Source organism: Achroia grisella, unplaced genomic scaffold (assembly GCF_030625045.1).
Source record: "Achroia grisella isolate CSIRO2021 unplaced genomic scaffold, CSIRO_AGI_Agris_v1 utg6026, whole genome shotgun sequence".
NCBI lineage: Eukaryota > Metazoa > Arthropoda > Insecta > Lepidoptera > Pyralidae > Achroia > Achroia grisella.
Window position 1 is genome coordinate 313253 of NW_026712960.1, and position 18611 is coordinate 331863.

General features: G+C 33.9%; 2 protein-coding genes across 2 annotated transcripts; one reads left to right on the forward strand and one right to left on the reverse strand.

The window, feature by feature from the left end:
* Window positions 1-806: 806 nt before the first annotated feature.
* Window positions 807-4539, reverse strand: LOC131848921 (uncharacterized). The gene is made up of 3 exons (XM_059198882.1): window positions 4346-4539; window positions 1472-3524; window positions 807-1060 (listed from the first exon to the last, which is right to left on the reverse strand). The coding sequence occupies exons 1-3, from the start codon at window positions 4414-4416 to the stop codon at window positions 917-919; spliced, it is 2268 nt and encodes a 755-aa protein (XP_059054865.1). The 5' UTR covers window positions 4417-4539; the 3' UTR covers window positions 807-916.
* A 656-nt stretch (window positions 4540-5195) lies between these two features.
* Window positions 5196-16880, forward strand: LOC131848922 (sterol carrier protein 2). The gene is made up of 2 exons (XM_059198883.1): window positions 5196-6573; window positions 16057-16880. The coding sequence occupies exons 1-2, from the start codon at window positions 5467-5469 to the stop codon at window positions 16558-16560; spliced, it is 1611 nt and encodes a 536-aa protein (XP_059054866.1). The 5' UTR covers window positions 5196-5466; the 3' UTR covers window positions 16561-16880.
* The last annotated feature ends 1731 nt before the right edge of the window (window positions 16881-18611 follow it).

Sequence of the window (18611 nt, forward strand, 5' to 3'; positions counted from 1 at the left end):
GACGGAAAAAATTATTCCCAAAAACCGAACAATGCAGCTTTCTCAAATACGTATTTGTAGACGTTTTGTATCGTTTTTCAAAGCTTTGGCTTGACGTGCTTGGTTGAAAAGAGCGTGAGCGCAAAAAAAAACATTGGTGCTCTCAGACCTTAGCCGCGCGCTTTGTAATAAGCCGTCAAGAAACTGATTGTAGTTACTAGTAACTTAAATAACAATATCTATTGGTCTCAAAACAATTAAAAATATGACTATATACTGAAAGACACAGGTGGATGTTCGATATTCATCGATGTTTAGTTGTAAAACATCGACAATATCAACATTCCGTATAGATATTATAAGAAATCGATATTTTTTATACGTCGATACTTATAAATCGATTTCTACATCGATGTCAAAGTAATCATTTTCTGATTTTGTTGGTCCCCATTTAGAAAACCACTATATTTCAAACACAACAGAAATAGCAGTTTTTAATAGATGATAATGGAATGGTTCTTCTATTAAAAACATTCACATAAGTAATTATTATGTTGTCACGTAAGTAACATATCCGAGAATAAATATATCTAAAGGAAATATCCGAGATCCGAGACTCATGGTAAAATAATCAGAACCACAAAGTATATGGTGATACTACGCACGAAGACGCGACGGCACGCTCCCTTTATCTAAAAAAAATATGTAAATTCCGTAATAAATGTTACTTCTTGTATCCCCTGGGTCCTGTAGGCCTCTTGTTCGATGATCCTGATTGGCCACTGCTTGAAATTATTCGTAAAATTAAATGATAAAAACATTTTAAAATTATTTATTTCATTTTCATAACAATTCTCAGTACAAAACATATACCACATTTATTTTATGACAAACTAAAAACATACAAGCAATAAATGCAAACAAACACCATTTTACACTACGCTCTGCTTTTAAATCTATATGCGTCAGAGAATGGTGCACGGTTGTTACCATGAAAAGACCACGCCGCTGATGTGGGATACGATGTGTATACCATGTCCTGTAAACCATTTCTGCATCTGGTTTGTTTCATAGCAGTCACCTGAAACAAAATATTTAACGAATAAAATTACTGTAAAATACAAAGTATACGAAGGGAAACTGTAATGCAAATGTCAGACATGTTTGAAGGAAGGAAGTTAACATTCGTCACGATTTTACAATTTTATTATGTAAAATAAATAAGATAATAACGGCTTTACCTGATCAAATAAATAATGATAGAAGACTAGAATATAGTAGAATAATAACCGTCATGTCAGAAGAATTGCCTCTAGTGAGTGTAGTAAGTATGAGTAAATATAAAACCAAAGGCGAAGGCACATTTTAGATCACGTTGTAAAATTTCTCTATAAGCCAGCAAAAAGGTATAAAAACCTGATTCGATTTTGTATTATGACGTCTAAGCATTAGCGGAAAAATTATTAGAAATGATATACAATGGGTTCATTACCTTATCAGGAGCACTATCCCCACAAGGTTTAGTAGTAGGTACATCACCGATTTGTTCCACTGTTGGTGCTACTTTATTTGGTTTGTTGTTGTTAAATACAGTATTGTTAACAATAGTATCACCACCAACTTTTTCTACAGGTGCTTGAAGCGCAGGATTTGCGACTCTGTGAGCGACATTCCCTTCAGAGTATGTTGAGCCATAACTTTGTGGCGGGTTTATGTTCTGTTGAGTAAACGATTGGGAACCTTTGTATTGGTTATATACTTGTTGCAATTGGCTTCTACTAGGTGTTCTTCCGACGGGTTTGTTTCCAACAATAGAAGTCTTACTAACAGTATTTTTTACATTATTGTATTTAATTGCCTCTTCTCTCAGTTTAGTGGGTAACGGCTGTGGTGATAGCGTTTGGGGCAGTGATGATTCAGGTGGGCGATACATTTTCGCCGGCATCATTTCAACAGGTTGACCAAGCATATTGTATTGATAATACATCTGTGGTTTTGTGTGTATAGCTTGGCTCCTTGATATATCCACTGGAAATATTGGTTCTTTAATAGTTGCCGGTACTGGGTTGGATGTTGGAGGTGTCGATTGATCTGGTGAATTGGACATTTGTAATTTAATATTAGGATCTCTAAATGACTCGTTTCCAGTTGAATGATTTTGGGAATTTATTATAGCACCAGTATTAGGATCTGTTCTCTGTTGTAACTGATGCGGATGATATTGTGGTAATAACTGATATTGTTGAGTTTGCTGGGTAGACATCTGCTGTTGATTCAAAATAGGTGAAGCATACTTTTGTTGTTCTGATATTTGATTAGAAGGAATAAGATTATTGGATTGCATAATTTCTTGATGCATTGGTTGAGACTCATTGGCTTTGATACTTTTATTCCCAGTCATCAAGTTTTGCATCGTATTCATTGCAGCTTTTTGTTGATTTGCAGGATTCATTTGTATTGCTATAGCCATGGGATCAAATCCGAGATCACCTTGCATGAGGCCTGGAAACATCTCCTTAAACTTTGTAATTCCTGAACTGTGTTGACCGTAAGTATTGGGATTTGGAGCTGACATTTGTTGGACACCAGGATTTCTATTTACTTGTCCCATGTTACCAACTTGGCCAATTGCTTGAGAACCAGGAGTATTGTTACAGTGTGTCATATTACCTAGCATTGAATTATTTTGAACTATATTTTCAGAATACATATTTGGAGGAGCTGGGTGCTGAGTAACCGGGTACTGCAAATTTGAATTAGGTTGTTGTCCGTAACTCATATTTGTCATTCCCATATCGGTTTTATAAGCGCCATCGGTTTGAGGTGACAACGGTGTAACACCAACTTTGCCATGAGGTGACTGATGAGCATCTATTTGTATAGATTCTTTCAACTGTCCAATTTGCCCTGACATTTTATTTTTCGAGCCACCTTCACTAATAAACATATTTGCAATTTGAGCTCCCATTCCACTCGTTGGGACCATTGGCTGACTCTGTCCCATATGATTGGTTTGACCATTACGCTGAATATTTTGCATGGTGCCCATTTGTTGAGTATTGTTGTGATTACCCATTTGTAACGAATAGCCTGGCGACATGTTATCTAAATTCTCTATAGTATTCAGATTCTCTGTCCCTCCTAACGTAGGACTTTGGTTCATGCCTATTACATTGTTCTGTGGTTGCATGCTAACATTTCCTTGAGCTAGCCCTAATTGACTGGCCATGGGATTATTCATTACAGTATTTGCAGGCGTGATTGATTTCAAGTCATTATAAACTTCTTTCATTGTGGGCTGCATTAGGTTTTCATTCAAATAATTATATGTATCTGCATAAAGTTTTGGTGGATTGCAATGACCCATACAGGGTCCGTTCATGGAATTCATGTAGGAACATGGTTCGCCAGCACAAGGGGCACTATAACCTTGGTTGTATCCGTGGCCGTGGCAGCAGCCTCGTCGACATCCACCACAGGTTGGTAGTGGACTACCTATAGTGGAACCTTGGCCCGGATTTGAAAACAGTTTTCCCATACACCCACTGAAACACATGAACTATGGTAATTTAAAATTGTATAAAACTAAACTACATTTGAAAATTTCTATAATTCCTGACAAAGTATTATATTATTTTCAGATGTAAAAGCAACTCAACGTAGTGTAGATTTATCAGAAATTTCATTTTTACGTTGAAAATATTTTGATCTTGTGACGAGACAGTTTTCCGAATGAGCGGTACATTAAAAGATGGATAACTGTGACTATTCAAAAGTACTTAAAGTAAGTTTATCTGAATAAAGAGTTTTCTATTTTATTGTAGGAACTTAAAAATCTATACCAAACCATATGGCCAGTATATAAGAGTAAGCCAACATTTTCTCTTACAACGAGAAATCCAATTGCAGTAATAGGATGGCAAGTTAAAAGGTTAGCATGTGTGAGGTAACTATACACCGGAATATGCATGAAAGTACTCAAGAAATGAGTCTGGAGAATAAAAAGGTTACTGAAAATACTACAATTTTCAATAGCAAACCTATCTACACTATTTTGGTTTAATTTAATGTAAGCCTACTACATTCCCTTCTTATCTAAGCCGTCGCGAATATACTACGCTCTTTGAATTTTATGAAAAACCATATTATAGAATTTGGTACAGTATGGACCGTATTTATAACTCACAACTGTAAAAAAATCAGATCTAACTTTAGAGGAGAGATATTAATCAAAACATATTTGGAGTAAATGAAAAATCGCAACCAGTTATATCGCTTTCGTAGATCTGCTACCAAACGTGTCATCTATCGTCTTTCTACGTTTCTACGTGTCCACAGTTGAAATAATTTCAATTAAATTACTTACCAATCAGCACTCTGAAGTTGATTTACAACACTGCCTAACTCGCTTAGAATTCTCTGTTTATCCAAAGCCATTACTTGCTAGTTTTTAGTTTGTCTAAAATTTGTTTAACCGAAAAAGTCTTCTATTATTATAACTCAAAATTTAAACATTGATAATATCATACACTCCTTGAAATATGAAATAATGTGACAAATGTTTGAATTATGGTTACCGTTTTGAATTTAGAATGTATTCTATTGTAAAATCTAGCTGCCAATACTATGCACAATACAATAAGGATAGACAGTCTTAATTTTAACCTCTTTATGTTATTCTTCCTGAGTCTTAAATAATACGTTTTCTGGAAGAACAGATTAAATAAATTCTTAAGCCTGCTGAAAAAATCTTCCATAGCACACAGAACTGTAATCATAAATTTTGTAAGCTCAAGTAAATCCGACATAGTATACTAGACTCTATATGAAGTAGTGATACCTTTCCTAAAAATCTGGCAACAATTACTGATATAGAAGGAATATTCAAATAGGTATGAATATACGGAATGCTATTGTTTGTCGCGCCGAAATAGTTTATCATAATAGACGGATGTAAATAATTCCATTGATATATTTTGTCAGTCATTTATAACGGAAATCATTAACCTAATGTTAATATTACTTTTATTTCATTGTAAATTTGTAATAATTATTCGAGTTTATTTTTTTGTGAAACAAAGTATTGTACTTTGTTTCACATTCGATATATGTATAATAAATCGATAAATCGAATAGAAAATTTATATGTAAAAAATCGAATCAATCGAAAATAAGTATGGGATGGAATCGATTAAACAGTCCTTCCCTATCATCGTGTAATGTTTTTATAAGCTGACAACTCCGGTGTTGACCATTGTACTTTCTGTGTCTGGTCATGGACTTTTATAATTTATTTTAATTAGTAGACTCTTTTTGATCAATCTTTAGTTCTCAGTCAAAGTTTTTGTATTTAATTTGGATTAATTCTTGTTATCTGATATCAACGTCAATTAGTTATCAGCATAAATTTTATTGTGCATAGAAGGCAGGATCACTTCGTGCTCGTCATCATCGGTGTCAAGAGGTAATAATTATAATATTTTCAAAATGCCTAGAAAGGTGTACGTTGTTGGCGTTGGAATGACGAAGTTCGTCAAACCAAACACTGGTGGAGATTACCCGGATTTCGGCAAGGAGGCAGTCGAGGGCGCTCTCGCAGATGCAGGTGTCAAATACGAAATTATCCAGCAGGCAGTCTGCGGCTATGTTTTCGGTGACTCCACCTGCGGCCAGCGAGTGCTGTACCAGGTCGGCATGACTGGTATACCTGTCTACAATGTCAACAATAACTGTTCCACGGGCTCGAACGCTCTCTTTCTCGCTAAACAGCTCATCGAAGGCGGAAACAGTGATGTAATACTCGCATTAGGCTTCGAGAAAATGGCGTCTGGACCCCTGGGCGGCGGTGCCTTCAACGACAGAACAAACCCTATGGACAGACATGTCTTGAAGATGTCAGAACTGTCGGAGATAGCAGCTGCACCGATGACACCTCAGTTCTTCGGTAATGCAGGTATTGAACACATGAAGAAGTATGGCACAACAGAGGTACACTTTGCAAAAATCGCTGCAAAGAACCATAGACACGGTGCAAAGAATCCACGTGCTCAAAGCACAAGGGAGTACACCGTGGAGGAAGTATTGAACTCTAGGAAAGTCTATGGTCCATTAACTAAACTGCAATGCTGCCCGACTAGCGATGGAGCCGGTGCTGCTATCCTCATGTCTGAGGAAGCTGTCATCCGGTACGGTTTACAGAACAAGGCTGTAGAAATCATTGGTATGGAAATGGCCACTGACACTGCTGCCGTATTTGATGAGAACAGTCTAATGAAGGTAGCTGGCACAGATATGACAGCGTTGGCTGCTAAACGCTTGTATGCTAAGACTGGCATATCTCCTAACCAGGTTAATGTTGTTGAACTCCACGATTGCTTCTCGTGCAACGAATTGATCACATATGAAGGTCTACAGTTGTGCGGAGAAGGTGAAGCAGGGAAATTTATTGATGCTGGTGACAACACATATGGAGGCAGAGTGGTGGTCAATCCCAGTGGTGGATTGATTGCTAAAGGTCACCCGCTGGGAGCTACCGGTCTGGCCCAGTGTGCTGAATTGGTGTGGCAACTTCGAGGCGAGGCGGGCCCCAGACAGGTTTGTTAACAATCAATATAAAGGTTTGAACGGGTTGTCTTGCTGGCTGATGTTATTTGGGAGACTTTGAAGCTTATTTTTGTTTTTTGGTGTTTCATGTTTCATATTGATAACATGTTAGTTTATTAGTTTCTTATCAATAATTGGAAGACTGATATGAAGTCCCCTATTCATACTTGATAAACAATGAACTTTGAATTTATTTAAATAGAAAACAATTATTGTAGCAAAGGACTTTAGGAATGTTATCTAATTGTTTTTACATCACTCAAATGGCAATTGTAGAAATAGAGGACATCTTAGGGTGGCCATTCATATGGTTTCCAAATTTGCAATGGTTTTAAAGATTTTTGGATATATAATACTAGTTGTGCTTGCGACTTTGTCTGCATGGAATGGACATTCTTTTTAATTATTTAAGCTAATTATTAGTATGTGTCTTATGTCTACAGAAGACACATAAATAAAGAAAAATTATTTAATAATCTGACACAAATAAAACCAAAGAAAAAAGTTTTATCCATCTAGCTTCAAAAATGACAAATTTCAGTACAAATTTTCATCCCTTCCCTCCCTTAAGGGTAAAATTTTTACAAACTTTGTATGTCATATTTATTTCTATTTAATCACAGCCTAAAAATTAGTTTCAAGCTACTAGCTTTAAAAATGATCATACTTCCAAACAACCTTTCATCTCCCCTTTCAACCCTTATTTTGCATTCAAAAGTAACCTATATCCTTTCTCTGGGTTGTCCCAGGTTGTCTAGACCTGGGTACCAAATTTCATTTAAATCGTTCAAGTAGTTTTGGCGTGATAGCGCGACAGACAGACCGAGTTAATTTCGCATTTATCACGTTTCGCATATTAATATGCGAATAGAATTTTGACTCTAATAAACATAGTAATGTAACATAAACATTTTAACTTAAAATTTATGAGCAACACGCAAGTTTCTTGCATTTCTTCTTGTAATGCAACAGCTTCCCAATGAGTGGTAGACTTTAAAAATGCTTAAATTAAGTTTATTTAAATAAAGAATTTTCTATTATTTCTATTCTATTCTAGAGAAAACCTATTTACATAATGCTAAGAAATAAATTACTATAATAAATATCCATACTTTGGCTCTCCAATAACAATGGGCGTGATAAAATGCAAATCATCATGTTATTTTTGCTTATTTGTTAAACTTTGTCCTGCGAAAATCTCACGTTCAATCTCCCAACCATTTAAAGGTTTTTGAGTGTATTCCTTCAATAATTTAGGTGACTACACCCTTAGTGTTGCATTTTTTTGCCTGAATCTTTCCTTTGCGATTCTATACAAAGTTCCAAAAGTACTCGTTGATAAGTGTCCGGCTAAAAATATTGCGCGAGGTTAAATGTACAAACAAACGTTACGTCACGGAGCACGATAACTGTCACGTTATAGTAGGTACCGCAGCTGTAGTGTATTAATTTTCTAGAAGTTACGTACAGAATGAGACTAGAAAGTTACTAGTTTTCTTAACTATATATATGTAAATACGTGAAGCAAAAACTTTGTACCCCTTTTTACGAAAATTGCGCGGACGGAGGAATATGAAATTTCGGTCACTTATAATTTATACTAGTTGTAACCGCGACTTCGTCCGCGTGGAATTTAACTTTATTTTTCTAAAATAAAAGTACCCTTAGTTACTCTTTATTACATCAGCTACCTGCCAATAAAAGTCCCGTCAAAATCGGTCCAGCCATTTCAGAGATTAACCGGAACAAACAGACCGATAGACAAACAGCCAAAAACTGTAAAAAAAAAAAAATTTGTGTATGTATAGTATGTATGTTCATATGCATGAAGTAAAAAACGGTTAGTTTAAATAAAAACGCATGAAACAAATCATTGATAGAAATTTCTACCGAAGTACATTTTGCAAAGTCCTCTATGCGTCAAAGTAAAGCTGTATTTCGGTTGAATGTCCGAGATAAGATGAAATTATAGGGTATGCGGCATGATATCTTACTGGCAGTTATTTTATAGGTAGTTATCACGGGATATTTGTATTATGGTGCTGTTCATATACACTTGTTTTATTACACCATTCAAACCTCATATCAAATATTATTAGCTTGTTTACCATTTCATAAAAAACCTTAAACTTCCTACAAACTTATATCAATTACGATTACAGTGTTTTGCCACTTTCCTTCTAATTAAGATGTTCTTACTTGTAAGAATAAGACGGAAATTTAAGTATCTAAATGTGGTATATAATTTTTTTTATAAATAAGGCGTCAGATCCGTCCATTGTCTGATTCCAACGGGGATCAACATTACGACGTTTTGAGATGATGGATCGTGTCCCTGGTGGTGCCCTGAGACGACGACGAGAAACTTGTTTCCATCAGGCAGAAGTTAGCCGTCAGTGTCGTCTTCATAAATCTTTCACCAGATTTGGAGTTCTCTTTGCACTCGCTTCCATTTTCGTCTGGTAATACTGTAAAGTCCAGCTGCAGTAAAGCATTAGAATTACTAAAGACCAACAGCATTGCAATAGTTCATTCACAGTATGTTTTCCAATACAAACAACTAGATATATGTAATACTATTTTTTTTATAAATAAGCAATTACATACATTCACTGACCGGTTTTGCATTAGTGATGCGATACGTCTTGTAAAACCGATGTTTACATCGATTCTAATCGAATCTGGTGAATTGAATGACTCAATTCACCAGATTCGATTAGAATCGATATATTTACATATGTATAAAAGTATTGATATTTAAATCGATTCCAATCACATTCTGATTAATCGATTGTAAACTAAGCAAATAGGCACCTCGCGTGTTTTTGAGTACTTATGTATTTCTTCAATAACTGTTATTTCTTTAGTGTTTATGTACATTTAAGTACCTAATTGTAAATAATTTTGTGGTCCTTATCAAGACAATCGAATCTATCGTCGAAAAACAAATCGAAAATATCGTCTCGATTTTTAAGAGTAAATAATAGTTTCAACGAATTGATTTAGTAAACAATATCGATTTTTTTAAAACCGTTACTCAGATATCTCCATTAAGCGATGTCGAACTACTAAGCGTCTTTAACACCTCTGTTTCCGACAGTACCAAGGTGCCGTTAGAACGAGACGCAAGTGTGTTGGAAATAACTGTAATAATATTTGGGCACATCGACTTTTAACTAACCAGATTGCTGAGTGAAACCTCCATATTTTGTGCAACAAACAGTAAGATTTTAATATAAACTTTATCTATTTAAACAATTGCTGATGTCAACCTTTTTTAATATTCCGAGGTTACCTTAAAGTACCCTTTTTAATGGATATTGTTTTTGTAATACTACGTTTTTTGTCTTGAAGCTGGCCTGAATAGTTATATTTCGTTTAACTAGGAACGTGTCTGTTATTTAGCCACCTAATACAGTCCGTTACGATTATCAAGAATCTGTTTTCAGTACCTCTCTATATCAGGTATAGGTAATCTTTGGTTTAAAGTTCTTATACTTAAATGTATTTTTTTACAAACTTAATAACTGACGCAGTAAACTTCGAACAAAACACTATTTTAAACTTTTTTTGTCACATTTGTGTAGATTATATAAACGATATTTTACGTGTTAATATTATTTATAAACTACGGAATATTTTATGAATTATATTATATTGACAGTCTCGCTGGTCTAGCTGTTTACCACACTGTTTTACTTGCAATGGTCGCATATTCGATTCCTCGCATGTTGTAAACATTTATATTCATGAGTATAATTGTTTGTATCGGTCTGGGTGTTTTCTTATATTAAGTATGTATTTACAGAAAATAGTTTCTAAGTATTTATATCAGTCAGTAAGTATCTTGTCTATTACCCATAACACAAGTTCTACTTACCGTGGGACTAGATGGCGCTGTTAATTGTCCAGAGTTATTTACTATGATTATTTCTTATTCTCCTAATTATCGTTTTGTGTATTTTATTTTTAGTAACACTAACACTAAATGATGGATGAAATAAGGCTTTTTTTATATATATTACGCTCTTGCTTTCCACAGATTATTAAGTCCATGCCCTTTTGTCTTTAGTTTTAGAAACTTGTTTTTTTTTCTCTTCTTTCTTTCACCTTCTCCACGAAAATATTATATTAAGTATGTTTGTGGTAGGACAAAAATAACTAGCAGACACTCTTCAAAGAGAAGTCTTTACATAAGACCGTTTGAAAAATCTAAATTAATAAGATGATTCTTATGTAAATTTTTGAAGATATATTTATATATTAACGTTTCAAGGTCATCAGCTCTTTTGTTAACTTTAAAGAACTTAAAATTTTTATTGTTATATGTCTTTTCTCATTGATCTGATACATATATGATTTTTATTTGAATGAATTAACACTAGTGTTCCACATATCTTATTGCAGACATCAAGGGTCGTACCAAAACATTAGTAATAAAGTTTTTATGTTTAATTTATAATAATAACTGTACTTCAAAGATAAGTCTTAAACATAAGACCGTTTGAAAAATAAATTAATAATTTATCTAAATTATATATATATTACTTTCACGTTGATTACTTATCTTGATAAGCAATCGTTAACAGTCTCTCATTGATAGTAACAAGCTGAATGAATCCTTAACACGTGTCCGATTTCTTTATTAATAAGGGGCGTACCAAAACATTAGTAATAAAACTGTTTAATTATAATAATAATCTGTACTAGAAAGTTTAAAAATAAATACTTTGCAATAAATTAATACATTTATCGATATATAATTTACTACTTGATTACTTATCTTGTTTACTCCTTGGCATTTTATTCGAAGTATATAATAATAATAATCCTCATTAATGCTGCACAACTGATAGAAATACATAAACACATTATTTTTGTAAATACATATGTAATGAACATAGAAAACAACTAGATCCAAAAAATCGTACACAGGACTATGTATAGTAAATATTTAAATCGTGCGAGAAAGCAAACCTCTGATTATCGGACTTAATAACTAATGTTGCTTAAAAACTAAAACTTATATTTTTGTACAATAACTACACTCGATGAAATATTGTGATCCGATAAGGCATCTAAAATTAACGTTTCGCATTTGGCAGATTTTCTTTAAATAAGTACCTACGTTTTAGAATTACACGTAACTGTAAAACTCTATTTTCACCATAAAAGGACTTCTCTAGCTCATTTTTATGGCGAAAAAACTGAGACAGCTTTATTTTAATCCTGGAGACTAAATTGACAGGTGTAAATATAAATTTTGTTCAACTTTTTAAGGAAATAGTAAAAAGTTTAGTCGACATCACAGAAGACCGAAGAGCTGGCAGCTACCTCGGACAAAGAATTAGTCTAGCAATTCAAAGGGGGAACGCTGCCAGCATCTTCGGAACCTTGCCTAAAGGGCCTTTTAATAATATATTTTAGTTATTAAATTATATTTTTTAAGGTTTCTAATTTTAGGTTCTTTGCTGTAAAATGTTCAAATAATGTTACCACCTATAGCGGGGTAGTGGTGCATCTGCGATGCCGATTTGTTAAATCGATTTTTTTTATTTTAACCTAATACTTTTAAAACTTTATTAAGAGGTTTGGGCTATTGCTCATTGTGACAGAGACCTGTAGCATCTATATAGATCTATCGAGATCGCCATACACTGCTTTTACACTATGATGGAATTGACAGACGACCGTGTACCAAAGCTATTAAAAAAAATGTATAATATGTTATCATATGTAGGCACTGATTGTTTTCTTATCAAATGATTATAGATAGAATGTAAAATTCTTAAATAATAATCGTAATCACTAAGGACGCAGTGATAATAATTATAAAAATCCGTAACGACAGCAATTATCTTTGGCCTCTGAATCAGCTGTTAGGTATGTAGGTATTTGTTAAAGTAATATAATGGCGTTGACTTACGCTAACTCTCTTGTCAGGTTGACCTCCACACGGAACACACTGTCCCTTAGAAACAGTGTTTTGGTGACCGACCGCCGCAAGCTCTTTTGTTATTTTATTATTTTTAAATTTATATTTTTAGAACAGTTATAGTTTTGGTACATTTCAATTATTGCAACATTGTCTTTTATATAGTTGGCAAATGTATATCAGTATATTTTATTACCATAATCTACGTGTTTTCATCATTTAGACACCAATAGCGTGCACCGATCCGTTAAACATGATTATTTCGCCGTACATTTGTGTTCTGTTTAGATTTACTTAATTAGACATTGTAAAGTTGTCCCTGTTGGGACCTCAGTCTCACTTACTTCAGTCGTCAAGGAGATGGCTTTGCTTGTTTTGATAGAAGGTTAAGGATAAGGCAGTAAACTTACAGGGTATGGAGTCTTTATGATGAAACAAATGTACCTAAGTATTTATATCTGTTAAACCTGTAATAAGAATCACTGGCAGTTTTATATATAAAACTGTAAAAATATCTTTTATCCATATTCAAAATATGATGTTCTTTTTTTAATATGAATCATTTTGTTTTATACGCTTCTGTCGCTGCGCTTTGCTATAATAATCGTCTCTACAAGCAACTCTCTATTATTTTCATTTATTCTTACTATATCAGTTGTCCAAGCTAAACTTAGCTTTTGTTATGGTGGTTAGTTGTCTGGTTTTATTATGTCTTACGTCCTCCGGAATGGTAATTGCTAAATGAACTATAATTCATGGTAAGATATAACCGCAGGTTGTCGGGCATTGTTCCATTCATATTCCTCTACAAAAGATAATCTGATAATCCATATTAGAATAAATATTAGTTCTTTTTCGATGAGGCTTTGATTGAAACTCAGCGCTGTGCAGCATACGTGTAAACGTTACACTCAAGCAATAGCTGAGTCAGCCCCTTTTACATAGAATATCTCGTATGCTGTTTGTGTTCATTTGTTTACCAGATACTGTGTATAGTAGCGGAAGTTCATTTTGTTTTGTTCTCGTTAATTAAACGGTGTATGCATGGAATTGTATGATTCTGATTTTTTCTGACAATAAATATTTCATTCCCTGTTTTAAATCGCATTTGCATGTAGAGGGTTGCCACTGGTATCTTCGAATAAAATTAGTTTAAAAAAATATTCATAGTCACGTCCATATCTTTCTATTTAATCGAATATAACTTTATTGTACTATTTACCCTTGTATATTACTGTACTACAAAAACTGTAAAAACAAATGTATCAATTTTTGAAAATATAGTCCAAGATTTTGTAAGATTTTTTTTTCAATAACATGACAGATAAGATATAATAATTATGTATATAAACTATACAGTTAGAAGTTATGTACAAATAAAATTGTTTACATGCGTCCGTCTGCTGCCTTATAAAGAATACATAATAATAATAATATCAAAATATACAGAATTGCTAACCAATATAATCGGATTTAAGATAACAATAATCCCAAGTATCGTACTCTCAACTTCAAGTGTCATACCAAGACTAATTATTACTATTAATATATAATTGTAATACTGCATAGGACATTAATATTAAATTATAATTGTAGTATATATATAGTCTGGCATAATTAATATTGTTCATAACGTACTCTGTGCATTTGACAGAGCCTGACTGTAAAAATAGCGGGAACGGCCTATATAAATGTGAAGCGCAATTTAGCATTTTATTTATTTAAATACAGTACAAATTGGAGACGAATAATAATTATAATAATAACGATAATATTATAGATTATTTAATTTTAATGTACTCAAAATTTGCAGGCCTGTAAATTGGGACAATTAAACAATTGCCATTAATATTATTACCTGGACATATTACCGAATATCTAACTATATAATACGCAAATAAATTTCATTTCATTTCATTTCAACAGATGCATCAATGAATAAATACCCTAAACTTGCCACCTAGTATATACTGCCAACTACAGAAGGCTGTAATTCAAAATACATTCCGCATAGTTAGAAAATTCGTTCAAACTGGTCAGGATTATATTCATTGATGTAAAAACATAACATAGAGCAACACGTAAGGTTCTTGCTCATTCCTGTGATAATTCCGCGTTCCGAATTAGTGGTAGAAAAAAAATGTGACTTCAAAAGTGCTTATATTAAGATTATTTGAATAAAGATTATGTCTATTCTTTATTATGTACTTTGCTTAAGTCCGTATATAGCAAAAATACCGGTGAATGACGAGTAAAAAGAAAACTTTTTATACTTACGTACTAATATCAAGTACTTTATACAAGTTCGGAAGACAAAAGAAATAATGTGAAACAACGTTATCATACTCGTATTTTGAAGTACAGTAAATCATATGACCACTTAACATAGTTTTAGATAAAATAATTAAATTATAACTAGTATGTTATTCATACACATAACGTAACATATAGATAAACATACAACACTGATTGAATCGTAATACAATATTATTATAACTCAAATTGTAATAACTAACAATTATAGATTAAGTAGCTCATTGTATATAATTATAAATCATATTTGATTTGATTATAATATTGTACTGCATTTTATATTCTATAGGTCAGATGATATCAAAGATGCATATTGGGAACAGCAACCTACTTGCTTCTTTTGTGTGAATGTAATAATTAGTTTAAAATGAAGCTCTGAGAATCGCTTCTGCTGTCTATTTACTTTGATCCTATAAACTACGCAACGGATTTTAATGGCAGTTTTTATCAATAGATAGATTGATTCAAGAGAAAAGTTTATATGTATAATACATGTGCACCCGTGCGAAGCCGGGACGTGTAGTTAGTACTTTATAATATACTACATTTTATGCACTTGTATTCTCTGCACAATATTTAAATTATGTTAAATTGTATAATTTCTCAAGTTCTGACAAGTTCATTTGCCCATATTGTACTGTCGTCTTTATGTAAACAAGTTAACGGCCCATCTAATTGATAATAGCAACTGACACCCATAGATATAAACAGCGTATGGTTATGCGACAACTAAGTTAACATACTCTGTAATTTCAGCTCTTTATTTCACACTTCAACCGTAACTATGAAGCACGGTGCTCGGCGGTTGTAATACTTGAGACATTACTCACAAATACAATAAAATTTACCATATTAAACTCGTGCAAATATAGATCTTAGTAGATACATATATATAATAATACAAATTTTGATGTTTACGAGCCTATTTCTAGAATTTTCATTTCACTGCACGTTATTCATGATCGAATCATGTTTCGCAAAAGATTTCAACATAATCCCATAAAGGCATTAACTCGTTTAACAAAGGAGAACATTATGTGAGCGTTTAACAATTACATACATGGTATTTCACGAAAATGATCATATATTTTTGTACTTGTCTGTCCATCAATATGCCTATTTAAATATCATTATTCATTATTCGTGTTGGTTCGCCTTGAACGTAACAAAACGGAATTAATTAGTAACTTACACCAATATTAATATAAGTATTTTGTTTCTTCCAGGTGCCCGGTGCTAAAATCGCTTTACAACACAACTTGGGTCTCGGTGGAGCAGTCGTCATCGCCATGTACCGCAAAGGATTCACCAATGTCAGCCCCAACAATGTGGCTGCCATCGCTAGCAGTCCCGAGGACTTCAAAGTCTTCAAATATATGAAGCTCTTGGAAGAACAAATGCAAGACGATGAGGATAACCTAATCGAGAAGGTGCGCGGCATCTACGGATTCAAAGTGAGGAATGGACCCAACGGGCTAGAAGGATATTGGGTCATCAACGCTAAAGAAGGCAAGGGGAAAGTTACGTACAACGGTACAGAGAAACCCGATGTTACCTTCACAATTAACGACGAAGATGTAGCTGATCTGATTTCTGGAAAACTCAACCCTCAGAAGGCGTTCTTCCAAGGCAAAGTTAAGGTGCAAGGCAATATGGGGTTGGCCATGAAATTGACAGATTTACAACGGCACGCGGCCGGCAGAATCGAAAAGCTGCGATCCAAATTGTAAATGTTTAAATGTAGATATAGGTATAAAATGGATTACTTCTTGGTTATGGAACTGAGGTATGGGGTGGTTTAGACTTATTTCTTTAGATCCTCAAGGAGCTTAGCGCCTTGTGTTATTTTCTTAATTTATAATATGGAATAGTTATATTTTATAGCTCTCACTTACTGTACTTTAGTGCTGTAGGGGCTCAATTTCTCTGTCTAAGGTAAATAGTTCTATATTGTTATTTTATGTTAATATACTCTTTTCTCTATACCATTCCAATGTATATTTTATCAATGGCATTAATATTTTTATTATACAGTTTTATATAAAATATATATTTGATTTTTATTTCTCCTGTTCTCTGTAAGTATATAAGGAGTACCGAACATATATACTGAAGATATATAGTAATTACCAAACTTAATTATGTATATCAGTGTAATCACAGATGGTATGGTTAGAATAATTGTCAACTGTCGATGGTGAATGTTTGACATTTCATTTGTATAAGGAGCTATCTGTTAGTTAGTTTACACGTTAACTTAGGGGAGGGGGTGACAAATCGTGAAATTATATGTCATGTTTGATCCGAATGAGCGGTAGAATAAAAAAAATGTCAGAGGCGGGTTTCTGGACTTGTATCTTAATTTAGGGTTATCCCCAATCAATTTTCATACAATAACAGATACATATTGATAATACAAAACAAATAGTTAGGCAAATAGTTTAACAGGACACATATTCTGAGAACAAAGATGTAGATTTGTTATGTGTATACACGCACACATTGATATATTCTATCGCATATGTTCAACAGGGATAGGATTATATTGGAAAAATATTTTTTAAATCGGTCCAGTGGTTTCAGAATCTGTAAACGAACACTGAAGACTTTCCTCTTTATAATAATATCCCAGAATACAACACAGAGCCAGTCTGAGTCACAACAGAGTCCCAAGCTAAGCAGAGCTTGTGTCATGGGTACTAGGCAACTGATATTAATACATAGTTTTTTTCTTAATACTCAATATACATAGAAAATACTCAGACCGATACAAATAATCATAATCATGAATACAAATGTTTTAAATAAACCATCGGAAGAAAGTGGTGTTTGAACCATACCGAGTCTTATAATATTAGTATAGACAAACATACCAGGGTTGACACCGTAATTTCTGATGAATGTTAACAGTAGGTAATAGGATGATTATGAGTAAAGGCGCCTTGAGGGAGAGAAAGGGATTGTCAGTAAAGTGAACTAATAGTTATATTCAGGGTTGTAGGAGATTCTTAGTAATCTTTGTCCAAAACCCCTGACCTGTCAGCATGACCTCCACGCGGTTCCCCCTGGAAACCATCGTGATGAATTCCTGGTGAATGTCATGATGGCCTAACTTACCTAACTCCATGCTCATCCTATCATTCTCCATTGGTGCCTCGCCAGCGTAAACCGCGCAGGCTACTGTATCATTCCATTACCATCCACTAAAAAAAAAATAGCACCTTGAATTGGGGAAAAAGGGGTTGTTAGTAATGTGAATTAATTACACCATCTCTAGCAATGTATCAAGTCAGAACCTCCACGCGTTTCTCTCTAGAAACCATCTATGAATTCCTGGTAAATTTGTCACGGGGGGCTAACTTGGGGCTTTGGGCTAACTAAACTGACTTCATGCTCATGCTATCTTCCTCCACTGGTGTACCCCTAGCATGAACTGTCAGCGCTGGCAATGCATGGTGCACGCATCCTTAAAAAAAATAACGTCTTGATTGGGCACCATGTCATTTATGAGTACGTAAGACATGAAATAATTGTAAATATCTTATAGACTAGCATACATATGAATAATATTGAAATTAATATAAGATATATAAATATAAATTGTCTGTGTGGTCACGGCACTGATGACGGCAATCCGCAGTAGCGCCTATACACCACCCTATTCGGCCAGTAGTACTTCATGAAGTTGCTCTTTATGGTACAGGGCCCACGCACAACAGCCCAGACCCCCTCTTATCGATCCTCCATGAAATTCAAACGGGGATCGAAATTACGACGCCCT